At 34.2% G+C, this 14,220-nt stretch overlaps 1 protein-coding gene across 4 annotated transcripts in view; it reads left to right on the top strand.

The window, feature by feature from the left end:
* MBD5 (methyl-CpG binding domain protein 5) overlaps positions 1-14,220 on the top strand; it is a 193,124-nt gene that overhangs the window by 148,645 nt on the left and 30,259 nt on the right. For all 4 annotated transcript variants that reach the window (XM_081261072.1, XM_081261073.1, XM_081261074.1 and 1 more), the window contains one exon: positions 193-2,328. In XM_081261072.1, the coding sequence (XP_081117198.1) occupies positions 193-2,328 (2,136 nt within the window). The remainder of the gene's footprint in view (positions 1-192; positions 2,329-14,220) is intronic.

Here is a 14,220-nt window from a genome sequence, read left to right on the forward strand (position 1 = left end):
TTTTTAAATCAAAGTTTAAGGTAGCTGTTTGCAGAACCTTTTTTCATTGCATAGAATCATAATTTTTATTTGCAAATTTGTATTTCCTGATGACCTTTTTCCTATTTCTTCCTGATTTCCTCCTTCCTTTCCTCCCTGCCAACACAAAAGAAAGAAAACTATTAACAGAATCTTTTTTCTCTTTCATATCAGATGCAACTCCAGTAGTACCTTCACGGGCAGCAACTCCAAGATCAATAAGAAATAAGTCTCATGAAGGAATTACAAATTCTGTAATGCCTGAATGTAAGAATCCTTTCAAGTTGATGATTGGATCGTCAAATGCCATGGGAAGGCTATATGTACAAGAACTGCCTGGAAGCCAGCAACAAGAACTCCACCCTGTCTACCCCCGGCAGAGATTGGGCAGCAGTGAACACGGACAGAAATCTCCATTCCGTGGCAGCCATGGAGGCCTGCCAAGCCCAGCATCATCAGGTTCCCAGATATATGGAGATGGTTCAATCTCTCCACGGACTGACCCACTTGGAAGCCCTGATGTTTTCACGAGAAATAATCCTGGTTTTCATGGAGCTCCCAATTCTAGTCCTATTCACCTGAATAGGACTCCTCTTTCTCCACCTTCAGTAATGCTACATGGTTCTCCTGTACAGTCATCCTGTGCAATGGCTGGAAGGACTAATATACCTCTTTCCCCAACTTTGACTACAAAGAGTCCAGTAATGAAAAAACCAATGTGTAATTTTTCAACTAATATGGAAATACCACGAGCAATGTTTCACCACAAACCACCCCAAGGCCCACCACCCCCTCCTCCACCTTCTTGTGCTCTTCAGAAAAAGCCATTAACATCTGAGAAAGATCCACTTGGCATTCTTGACCCTATTCCTAGTAAACCAGTGAATCAGAACCCTGTTATCATTAATCCAACCAGTTTCCATTCAAATGTCCACTCTCAGGTACCTGTGATGAATGTAAGCATGCCTCCTGCTGTTGTTCCTTTGCCAAGTAATCTCCCTTTGCCAACTGTAAAACCTGGCCATATGAATCATGGGAGTCATGTACAAAGAGTTCCACATTCAGCTTCAACCTCCTTGTCCCCTTCTCCAGTGACATCCCCAGTGCACATGATGGGGACTGGAATTGGAAGGATTGAGGCATCGCCCCAAAGATCACGCTCATCTTCCACATCATCAGATCATGGAAATTTCATGATGCCACCTGTAGGACCCCAGGCCACTTGTAGTGGTATTAAGGTTCCACCCAGGTCACCAAGGTCAACTATAGGGTCCCCAAGGCCATCAATGCCATCAAGCCCTTCTACCAAGTCCGATGGACATCATCAGTACAAGGATATCCCTAACCCATTAATTGCTGGAATGAGTAATGTACTAAATACCCCAAGCAGTGCAGCTTTTCCTACTGCATCTGCCGGAAGTGGTTCTGTAAAGAGTCAGCCTGGTTTGCTGGGAATGCCTTTAAATCAGATCTTGAACCAGCACAATGCTGCCTCCTTTCCAGCAAGTAGTTTACTCTCAGCAGCAGCCAAAGCACAGCTAGCAAATCAAAACAAACTTGCTGGTAACAACAGTAGCAGCAGTAGCAATTCTGGAGCTGTTGCCGGCAGTGGCAACACTGAAGGACATAGCACTTTAAACACCATGTTCCCTCCTACTGCCAACATGCTTCTCCCAACAGGTGAAGGGCAAAGTGGTCGCGCAGCACTAAGAGATAAGCTGATGTCTCAGCAAAAAGACTCATTACGGAAAAGAAAACAGCCACCTACCACAGTGTTGAGTTTGCTAAGACAGTCTCAAATGGATAGTTCTGCAGTTCCTAAACCTGGACCCGACTTGCTGAGGAAGCAGGGTCAGGGTTCATTTCCCATCAGTTCAATGTCTCAGTTACTACAGTCTATGAGTTGTCAAAGCTCTCACTTGAGTAGCAATAGTACCCCGGGTTGTGGGGGCTCAAATACTGCTTTGCCTTGCTCTGCTAACCAGCTGCATTTTACAGATCCCAATATGAACTCCAGTGTTCTTCAGAATTCACTGACACAGAACATACCTTTAAGAGGGGAAGCCGTGCACTGCCACAATGCAAACACTAACTTTGTTCACAGTAACAGTCCAGTCCCCAATCACCATCTTGCAGGTTTAATAAATCAGATTCAGGCTAGCGGGAACTGTGGGATGCTCAGTCAGTCGGGCATGGCTTTAGGAAATTCATTACATCCCAATCCACCTCAGTCAAGAATTTCAACGTCCTCCACTCCAGTGATACCAAACAGCATTGTTAGCAGCTATAATCAAACAAGTTCTGAAGCAGGTATGGTTTTATTAGAAAAAAGTACCCAAAGGTACTAAGTTTTTCTACGTTTTTTTTTAATTTGTACCAAAATATTTATTATAAGAAATTATCATTTCCCCATTGTGAAATTTTCTTCATTTCTTTAGTATTTATAATTTTATTTACAGAATGGTAGGGATTTGTCTATTGGAAAGAATAACAGCTAAGGGGATTCCATATGTTTCTGTTATTTGTTATCAATCTGTGTCATTTTGAATATTGTTCAACTTTTAGTTGGTTTTATAACCAATGGACTATAAATTGCAAAAAAAAAAAAGCCATAGAAAGCAGGGTTTTCTGGTTATGAGACATGTCCTGGTCTATGCCAATATAGAAGCCGTTTCCCCTTGCTTTTGTTTGTATTCAGGTAAATTAAGCTCATCTTGGAAAATCCAAAAAGGCAAAAATAAATGGATATTATTTTTCTTGCTGCTGAACAGAAATAGGTGAATGGATAGGAAAAAGTAACTAGAAGTTGTATGAAGTAGGAAGCTGTCTTCTAATGTGTTTTCTTATCCTAGTTTGCTATCCTTTATTATAATTTGTTTGAGAAAATTCAAAAATGAATATTGGCTATTTCTTTTTTAAAAAAAAGTAATAATTTAAGTTTTCTAATAAAAAGGCTTGAAAACCTGATTTCCAGAATTTTTGATCTTGAAATTGCTTTAAATTTTCTTATAGAACTAAACCATTATTTTTACCATTGACACTAAGGTTTTGAACCCAAATTTAATGTAAATCTTCACCCACTATTAGTGAAGGAGACAAGTTTATGTAAAAGTAGACACATTAGAAAAAGAACTATGTTTTGTGCAATAGAGTCCTCAGAAATCATTATAAAAACTATATGGAAGCACTAAGGAGATGAATTCGTTGAGACTTCAGAAAATTTGACCATGAAAACATTAGAAAAACTACTAAGAGCCCAACACTAATGATTTCAAATTTGTGGGAAATGACAGGGAGGCAATAAAAGATGACTGCAGAGTTATTATAATTCTTATTTGAGAACAGCAAGCTTTAAAAACCAGATTGCTCCTGGAAATGAGAAAACTGCTAAGGCTTTTACTAATCAACTACCATTAGATTTTGTGGACTGTATCACACCACCATGCTGAAAATGGATACTCTACATGTCTATTGCTGTAGTAAAACCAAAGTGTTTTCTTCCTGGTGTTGCCATCTTTCACAACCTGGTTATATGTTCTGTGTTGATGTCAGTATTTAATGAAGAACTGTCCAGTGACCTCTTGTGTTAAAAGAATACAAGGTTTAGAAGATATTCAAAATTATTAGTGCCTTCTTGATATTCTTAGTTTAAGGAATCTTATGAACCTTTATTTTTTATGTGTTTAACAGAATTGTTATCCCATAAGGGGCTTCCAGCTGTTCACTGACTCCTTTTTCATTAATTCTACACAAAAATTTAATCTTATACATATAGAAGATTAAAGTTACATGATTTCTATAACTATTTAACAATGTACCATATTCAATGAGCACACATTCAATCATTTTGATGAGACATTGGTAGTCTCATTATATTATGTAGTTTTGAGAGTTTTGATACCCCTTACCTCAATTTACTTAATTTCAGGTCAAAATTCATATGTGCAAAGTATATGTATTTTATTAGTGATATATTTCAATTCATCCATAATGGAAAAGACCAATGTTTGTTAACATTCTTGTTTCTTCTGATGCCAACTTTAGCCTTATTTTATATAAGATAAAATAAGGTCACTTATTTTTCTGTCCCATGTATCTATGTAAAACATCTGACTTCAATTGCTAGTCATGATGGTATCAAAGCACAAAGGTTAAAATGATATTAATATAAGAGAAGCTTTAGCATATATATAACTAAAAAAGAACTAGAATAAATGACTAGTAATGAAATGATGTGACCAATGATGCTCAAGCTAACCTGAAAACATATGTTTAATTAAAATCTAAGTTAGTAAGAATTTTTAAACTATTTAACCTAATAAAATTAAATACTAAGTAATGTACTTAGGTCTGCTGTGCAGCTGGTTATGAAAATGGGTTGACTTACTAATTAATGTAACTCTTTTGATGAGCTAAATATTGAAGAGCTCTTTAGTGCATGTTTCTTTTTGCTATGAAGTAAATTGTTTCAATTGAATGTACTGTTCTTATAATCACCTGGCCTAAATATCTGTTCACACTGACATTTATTCATTCATCAAATAATCATTAAGCACCAAGGCTGGGCATCCAGAATGAGACAACAGGTGACAGTCACAGCTATCCCAGTAAGAGGTTTTCTAGGTATTCCTACTACAACAGTAATATATGAGAAGAAAAATGGCTGTCGTTAAGTATCTACTATGTGCCAAGTGGTTTACCTGTGTTATTTATAATCTGTACAGTTTTCCAGAGTATAGAATTTTATTGTCCCTGTTTTCCAGAAAAGGAAACTGAGCCTTAGAAAATTTAACTGTCCAGGATCAAATGTAACTGAATCAGGACTTGAACTCAGGCTCATCTGATTCTAGAATCCATTTTTCCCCAGCTGTATAAGTTCTTCATCTGTAATGTTTAGTGTACAAAAATAATTGTTTTCTACTTCCATTTCAAAATCTTTTAAAATGTTCAATAGAAGATGAATTGAAGCACGTCAATACATGTTAGAAGACACATTTATAAATTTATGATGTATTGTTAGACAATATCAATTTTTGAACTCTACTATCATAGCACAAAATGATTTAAATGTTTTTGTCAGTTACAGAAGAAATATCCAAAATATCATGAGAACTGCCCTTATTCATGGATCATAGTTGGGGACCTTTCTGTCAATGAGTTATCACCTCACTCAGATAAGAATGGGTTTCCTACTGGGTGGCCTATCACTAGACCTTCGAAAGAGGTGACTGTGCAGATACTAATCATGTTGTTCCAAGACTGGTAGCACAGTAAGTGTGAAAGAGACCCACAGGTACCACGTCCAACTGCACCCTGTGCTAACAGCCTAGACACAGCTCAGGTGACCTGCTCCATTCAGTGCCTTTATTCACTCTCCTAAGCAGCAATTCAGAAACATCACATTAAGACGTTGAAACAAGAAATTACTTTCTCTGAAAATGCTTAATTTGATTGGTAACTTATTTTCAAAACTTCTTTTTAAAATGATTTTTCTATTGTTAAAATTCCAAATATTGAGTCTTAGGTCTATATATGAGTTCTGTATTATTTACATTTAAAACATACAACTCAAACAGAGGAATTAGGGGCAAAGATTGTGACAAAATCAGATAAATATATGAAATATTTAGAAATCATTTCTAAAACTTAGGGGCTTTATTAATTCTATTTGGTGTTTTCAGAATGGCTTTACACTAGAGCTGCTCAATACTCTGGATTGCAATGTGTATAGGTTCCTATTAGTTTTTTGAATATAAAATTGCAAGTCAAGCTTAATACTTTCATGTAACAGATGTAGAACTAACAGGAGGATATTTGGTGACATGCCCCAAATTCTAATGCTCTGGTGAATGTGGCAGCCAAACCCCAAAGTTCCTAAATCACAGTCCAAACAAACTGCTGAGCACAGGCATATGCTCAAAATCCTTCAGCAGTAAACATTTCAAACAACTTTCAGTTTTTAAAGAGAGACAAATTTCAGTACTTCAGTGGTTCCAGCTCATGTCCTGTGGTGTTTTGATATATGGAGGGAACCAAAATCAAGTGCCCTTGACTGGCAGACTTCAAAAGGCCCATGCTTCCTGGGGCTTCTGGCTACAGCACACCTGCTAACCACGTCACTAAAACACCTATGCTGGGAACCCTGGCCTCTGTAGGGGACTTGGCCCAGTCAGCATCCATACAGCAATGTGTCCCTCCCATGACCCTGTGATGTTTCACAATTTTCAAAGAAGAAAGATTTAGATTATTCTAGTAACATTCTTTCTTACTAACAATCTTCCTCCTTCCAATATAATAAAGACATTAAATATAACCTTTTCATTTAAAATGCTTTTATATCCTATTTTCCTTAATAAAAACATTTAATCAACTCTTTTCAGCACATGAAAATATAATCATGAGGGGACAGAGTATGGATTTATGACAAATGAGGAAATAATTAAAACATTTGCCTTAACTCTTAAATATATACATTGACTAATAAGAATATAAATAAACCTATCAATGAATATATTCGTGAGTATTTATATAAATATATGTGTATATTTTTAAACTCTGCAAAAGCAAGTGTTTTCTTTCAGCACAAAATACATTTGAAACTCAGGACAACCATTGAAATGGTAGGTATAAGACAATGAAATAGTTGAGACCACAAAAAAAAAAATGCTTTGGGTAAAAGACTACAAAGTAATGTGTTTAATTTTTCTGTTCTTGTGTTTATTTATTCTCAGAACAAGCCAGTAGAGAAAATAAGGGAAGTTATCATCCCCTACCTACATTGTCTAGATGAGCCTACAAGTACAGAAATTTTAAGGGATGAAAAGTCCAAGGGCAAATTATACTATATGTTAGCCTTCTCAAAGTATGGGAAGTTTGTGTGGAAATAATCATCTAGTCTCATACAGACTAATGTAGACTGAAGAAAGAGGCAGAGGCTCATAGAAGGTGGTTAACTAGATTAATAACAATAGTCACTATTGAAAGTATTTCCACCAAATTTTTGAATAGCTAGATTTTATTCTTCTGAGGCACAAGGCTTATAGGTTAAAATTTGCTCTGTGCTCTTGTTATTTAACCAGACAACAAAACTGTATTAAATTCTGGGATGTGTGATAAAAACCTATGTCTATTCTTTTAGTTAAATTTTTGCAAAATGAGCCATTTCTTCTTTGCTGTAAGATATTTTTACTACAGGCAATGTCTTGCTGTTTAAGAAGGTTTCCTAATATCAGAGTTAAACCATTTGTTTTGTTTACATGTTCCAGGTTAAATGTTTCCTTGTGTACAAAGAAAAAGTTAAAATATGTTTGACTTTAGACATTGAGTCTATGTAATCAATGGTGATAATAGAACTCAGAGTGGTGTGATATGTTTGTTGATTCAATTATCTATTTTGTACCTTTCAAGAAATAAATTGCCCCAGTGTGCAAATTGGGAGAATTTTATTCCACTGCCATACATTATGCTTACTTATAAAGCCAATAGAAGGCTTTAAGTTCTCTAGGTAATACCTAACCTGTTATTTCCTACAATCCAGTAGCCCAAAAACATTTAAGTAATTTTTAAAAATGCCTACATTCTAGAGAGTAATGTCAGCGTTACACAAATTTGACTCATAAATAATGCTCAAAAATACCCTATTGCATCATCAAAATGGATTTCATTTCCACATGCATGTTGTACTAAATAATTCAAATCATGAAGTTCTTACTTTCTAGGAACTTAAACATTATTGCCAGCCAACTAAAGAGTAGAGGAAGGATTATCTTTTTAATTACTATACTTATTGCAAATTCAAAGTAAAAACTTACCCTTTTATTAACTAGGAGTGGAACTAGATAGACAGAAGTCTGAAGGAATTTCTGAGGTATCTCTGGTGTTGGAACTAGCCCAGGGAAGCTCAGTATCTATTCAAGACCCAGGGGCACAGGTACAAGAGAGAATATTCATCAGACATAGAGCAGGGCTCCTCTGTTGGACGAACCCCCAGGGACCCCTTTCAGATGCTTCCGGGAGCACAACTTCAATCCCCAAAGATTGAGAGGCCTGGTCCCAAAACAGTTTTTCAACTTTTTCTCACAATAAGAAATTAACGTGTATTATCGTCCACTAGACATACATATTTAATGCATAACAAAATTTTCATGAAAAAAATACTTATTACTTATGATGCACTTTGATACTTTCAGTCCCATTCTATCACATTCTTTTTCTGTGACAGTCAAGACATACTGAAATGATTTTAGCAACCCCTAACATATCATCTATTTAAACTATCAGAAACAGTTTCCACAAAGTAACTATGCAATGTTCTCTCTATTTTATTTTCTTTTTTATTTCACTTATCAAAAAATACTAGTTGGGGCATACTAAACTAATTTTGCATCCCACTACTATGTCTCAAAACTAATTTGTGAGATAATTTGTCATTTACTGAGCACCTAGGATGTGGTAGGCACTGTTGTAGCACTGCAGATAAAATGGGATATCATAGAAGGATACAAAGATGGCCATGTTAGAAACAGCATTCTCCACTCCTTAAACAAAATAAGGTCCAGCTGCCATTCATGAAGTATTTCAACTATTATTCATGCATAGTCAGAAAACAGAAATCCCACCAAGCTAGGGATTTAACCTCTTATCTCAATTCTTGTGACTTCATAATACATACTAAGAAAAATGGGATTAAAGAGGCATTTGGGTTTTTTTTTAAACAAAAACTTCATTATTTGAGTAATCTGAAAAAAATTCAAGCATATTTAAATTACTTTCAGCAGTTTTCAGAGTTATTCTATGTTAGCAAAGTAAACAACATGGTCAGTCACAGGATTTTTTTTTTCTTTTTGTAACTTCATTATTACCACAAGACTGACCTCCTCCATGTCGTCATAACTGTGGGGAGGTCATTCCCCAGATTTAAGCTGGATCCCATCTTCCCTTCCCCACCCCAGAAGCTGGTCCTATTGTGGGAGGACAGCGTCTCCTCAAACATTGCCGTTGCTCCCTTCTGTCTTCCCTACCTTCTGTGTGCTTTAGTTTTGGGACCAGCTACTAGTCACTAAGTCTTCCTTTCTATTGGAAAGAAGGAATATTAGGGATTTATAGTGGAGTCCAAAGCACAAAGATGGAGGTTGATTTGTTTTTATAAATGCATATTACCATGCTCTGTTACTAAGACATGAGAATATTAATCATGTCTTATTGGAAGATCTAGACTTCTCTTAAGTTACCTTTTGATTTATTATTATTCAAAATCAGTCCTTTAAATATAAAGATCCCCATTTCAATGAGATTGAAAAACATTTATTAGACCACTAGACCATCCTAAGTTCTGTTATCTCTAGAGCATTTATTTTCTTGTTTTCAATTGTCTTATTTTTTACATTGCTGGGGATTGAACCCAGGGTGTAGTGTGCTAGACAAGTGCTCTAATACAGAGATATACCCATTAGAAGCACTTATTTCTATTAATGACTACCATTGACCATTGGTAAGTGTAAAGTACACTTACTAGAGCAAATGATAAAGTTCAAGTGTGAAAGAATACTTTGTATATGACTCAGTTCTTACATTCCTGGGTTATGGGTAAAAATAAAAATCAGCATTTGGGCATAAACCAATATGTATTCTAAGTTGAAGATATATAGATCAAACTAGTATAATAACATTTCTTAGATACTATATTGATCTGCTTGGTATGAACTTCATGCCCTTTTTTTGCACACATACAAAGTCATGTGTAACAGTATTTAAGAGTAAGCCATATAACAGTTTAGCACAGTATAAATAATGACTTTCTCAAAGAATGTTAATGCAGGAAGAAGAAATAAATTTAAAGAGGCACACGTTGCCTTAGTTTTGAAGAGCAAGTCTAAAACCAAAGCAAATAAAACATCTTAAGAATTAATATTAGGAAAATTCCTTTAAAAGCTTCTGATGCTATTTCTGTAAAGACATACATAGACAAATACACATATATGTATAAAACTGTAAATCTGTGTAGATTACTGTTTATATTCAGAAATCTACCCCCACTTGGCAAACTACCACTGCTTCCTCATCAGACTAGACACCTCAATCACTGGGGGTCTAGGCATGTGACCCCAATAACAACTAAGTTTATTTGGGTGACTTTCCATTCTTCTCTCCTGTTATTTAAAAGCAACAGACTCCTTCCTTGAATCATAAATATGGATACTTCTCTGTTGCAAATTAAGGATAATAAAGAATACTAACTTATAAGGAAAACTCATCTACAAAGCCTTGCCATGTATATCTAGAGTATTTAGAAAATGAAAGTGCCAGTTTATGGTGACTGGTGTGAAATAATCATTATTTCTAATTAAAGGACTAAGTTGTTCCAGAATCCCAGCCACCTTTTGATTATTTAACTGCTAAACATTTAATGGATAATTTACTTTTTAGAAAATTCTTAGCCACTATTTCTTTCATTAGATTAAGCACAAAACATGTTGGCTGGATGGAAAAAAAAACTGTCTTAACACAACACTTTCCCCATATGCTTCAACACACCATAAGGTTTTTATGCAGAACTATGAAATAGGTTCACCAGATAGTGCCTATTTAAGATTAAGTGGTTCAAGAGTAAACAATCTCCAACTTCCCCTCCAGCTATAAAAATTCATCCAAATTCTTGTTCCTTTTTGAAGTTATTCATTATTGCTCATAATTGAGCAATAATGAATAACTAAGAATTCAGAGTATATTGGGGTCAACTTCTCCTTCTGTAAGGGAATTTTTAACTCAGACTACCTGAGAGCCTTCTGAACTAATTTGTCATCTTCCACCCATGACCTTCCCATTGTGCCTTATCTCCTGAAATTAGACCAACACACTATAAAGTGAGTTTTCACTTTCTCCACATACCTACACACAGAGCATCAAATTATCTAATTTCCAGAAATTGAGTGCAGGTTTTATGACCTTTCTAGATATTCAACCAACAAATATTTTTTTGAATGTCAGCCATGTGTCAGAGATTGTGTGGAGGCTTGAAATTAAAAAGGAAAATAAGAAATGATTCTTCCCTTGAATGGTTTAGAAAATGGCCTCAGATTTCTTCAATGTTGTCACAAAGCAACAAATTTAACTGTGGGCAGAGGGAGCTGGTATTTGGGGAGTCCACACGCCTTCTCAGTCATATTTCTTTGTTTTGGGGAAACACAAGACTGACTCTTCATTACCTTCCATCCACATTATCTATATTTTTTAAAGTTATTCTGCTTCTACTAAGAACCCCTTTTTAATCTCCTTTTCATTTCTCAAGTCCCTGATCAAATATTATTACTTATGTAGTTTTGAGACATCTTTAGTTTATAATGTCCCTTTTTCTATACACCTGTTATAGCTCTTAGCATATTGCATTATAGTTACACTAGCTAATATGTGGAAAGCACTTTCAAATTTCCTAATTTATTAACATGTTCAATATATATTAGGAAGGAAAAAGGAAATTTTCTATATTGCTTTGCCTAAACTGAGTTCCTGGAGGAAATGGCAAGTTTTTTAAAATTCGTATCACCATTCTATCCTATTGTACAGCAGAGTGTAGCTGTTTGTTGAATTGATTTGTTGAAAATTAAAGAAAATAAAAAATACATCTTGATTCATATATTACCTTTAATACACTTGTTATCCACTACCATCTTGTTGATAAGACAAAAATATACTATACTTTTTAGTTGTAATTCCTCAAGAATATTCAGATGGAGAGATTTTAAAATAATGTTATCCCCAAATGATTCCTTCCTTGAATCATAAATATGGATACTTTTCTGTTGCAAATTAAGGATAATAAAGAATAGTAACCTCTAAGGAAAACTTTCATCTACAAAGCCTTGCAATTTGTATGCTACAGTATTTTGAAAATGAGCTCTGCCTATGGTGAGAGGAATGGTGATCTCTGCATTTAAGTATGCCATTATTATTTAGCAGGTAGGAAAAATTGTCACTGATAGTGATTATTAGTAAATAAGACTTTACAAGCTCATTTAAAAAGATAGTTTCCAAATGCAAATAATGCACAGTACTTTTACATGGAAATAACAGTAAGATTGAAAAAGCAATGAAATATTTAAGATGTTGATTGTTTTGTAAAAAATATGAATTAATATTTAAAGAATTGTATATCATATGCCAACTTCAGCATTTGGGATGTCCTCTTACCCTAATCTTTGTGAACATAGTTATTATTTCATGATAATATTTCATAAATATTTATACTTTTTCAAGGAGGTTTTTTTTACCTCATTCTTCAAATAAAACACTGAGAGCTTAAAAAAGTAGATTATGACAAATTAGGAAAATTACAAATCCTTGTTATGGAGATACTCTGTGAAGTGACTCAGATATACTGATTTTTACTTCTGTTAAACACAGCACCACTACTAAGGTCATCACTGCTAATGACTACCACTGTCAGCAATAATTAGAAGAATAACTCCTTGTATTTATATAGATTTTTACACCTTACAAACTTTTCACTTATTTTTGATTCTCACAACAATAATGCCAATGATGGAATATTTTCTAAGGAAAAAAAATCCAGTGGTAGCAAAGAATATGTACATAGATGTTCATCCCCATGTTAAATATAATGATGCAAAGTTGAAATATAAATGCCAAGCTTTATCAGAATGTCTTAATAAATATAGTCAGTTCATTTACTACACAGTGAACAGTATAATTACAAAATTAATACATCAAAAAGTAGAAAATTGTGTTATTCTAGAGGGTAAAAAATGAAGAATATAAAATTATATGGATACTAATATTACAGCTGAGGAAACACTTCTGTGTATTTGGATCTGGCTTCGATGGTAATATGGTCAAATGTTCCAGTTATTTTAGTTTTTCAATGACACTGGTATTGTTCATTATACCATATACGTGTTTATTACTGTAAAATAAAATTAAAAGCATATGCTTATAATAACAAAATATTTGTTAAACATATGATTACAGTTAATAATGCATCTTTTTAGGAGAGACTTTTTACCAAAAAATGATTGTAGGTTCCTTTTTAGTAGAATGTGGGCTTTTCTTTCCCAACTCCACCAACCCTTGAACATTTGATCACTTGGGGTGATTTCAAAGAACACTGGTGCCTGGCTGTATCCTAAGAGATGAATTTTTCAGTGGATTTGGGTTTAAGCACAGGTATTGGGTTGTTTAGGTGTGTTTTTTTTTTTAATTCTCTGTCTATAATTCTATTGTGTAGCTTGGGTTGAAAATCACTAATACAATCTTAAGAAACTGAATTTTCATCTTTAGAATAAGACTTTCAAGAATAAGAATGCTATTTGGATGCTAATTAGACTGATGTAATTTAAGGAATTTTAAAAACAAAGTATCTTTATACTATCAGAATGGCAAGATCAGTAATCATCTTATTCGTTGTTAAAAATAATATAAAATAGAATATTGGTGAGAGATGAGCACTATCCTACACTGTTTGTAGGAATGTAAACTGAGTGTATTGATCAATTTCACTGAAGGGCTTAACAATATGTCTTCAAAGCTTTTAAAATATGGAAATCTTTCTGTCCTTGCTATTCCACATTTAAGAATCTATCGTTAGAAAATAATAGGACAAAATGGCAAAGATATATTAATAAAAAAGCTTATCATAATTTTGCGTATAATAGTAAAAAAATGGAAGCAACCAAAACATTCATGAGTGGGTTGATTAAATTGTGTATAGATCAATACATGGCACTAGTAAAATGATTCTGTAGCTCTATGTGAGTTAACATGGGAAGATGGTCATAGTATGTGGATAAATGAAAAAGTTATAGCATTATAGCATGATACTAATTTATTTAAATATATATATACATATATATATACACACACACACACACACACACACACAGAGGCAGGGAAAATCCTGAAAGCTATATAACTAAAATATTAATAGTCATTGTTTCCATAAGTGCTTTTATATTCTGCTTTATACTTTTTCATACATTCTAGATTTGTGGAAGGTTTGGGGTTTTTTTCATTAAAACTAAGTACTAGTTTTACAAAAAATATGGAAATTTTAAAAAATGAAAAATATATATTTTCAAAAGTGAAGCTTTGCACTTTTATTTCCCCAGTTGAATAAACTACAAAAGACTCTCCCATCTTCACCCTGTCTAATTGTGAAAAGCAAGCTATTTGATATTCAACAAGTTATTT

The sequence above is a fragment of the Spermophilus citellus genome, assembly GCF_964194105.1.
Source record: "Spermophilus citellus genome assembly, chromosome: 11".
Lineage (NCBI taxonomy): Eukaryota > Metazoa > Chordata > Mammalia > Rodentia > Sciuridae > Spermophilus > Spermophilus citellus.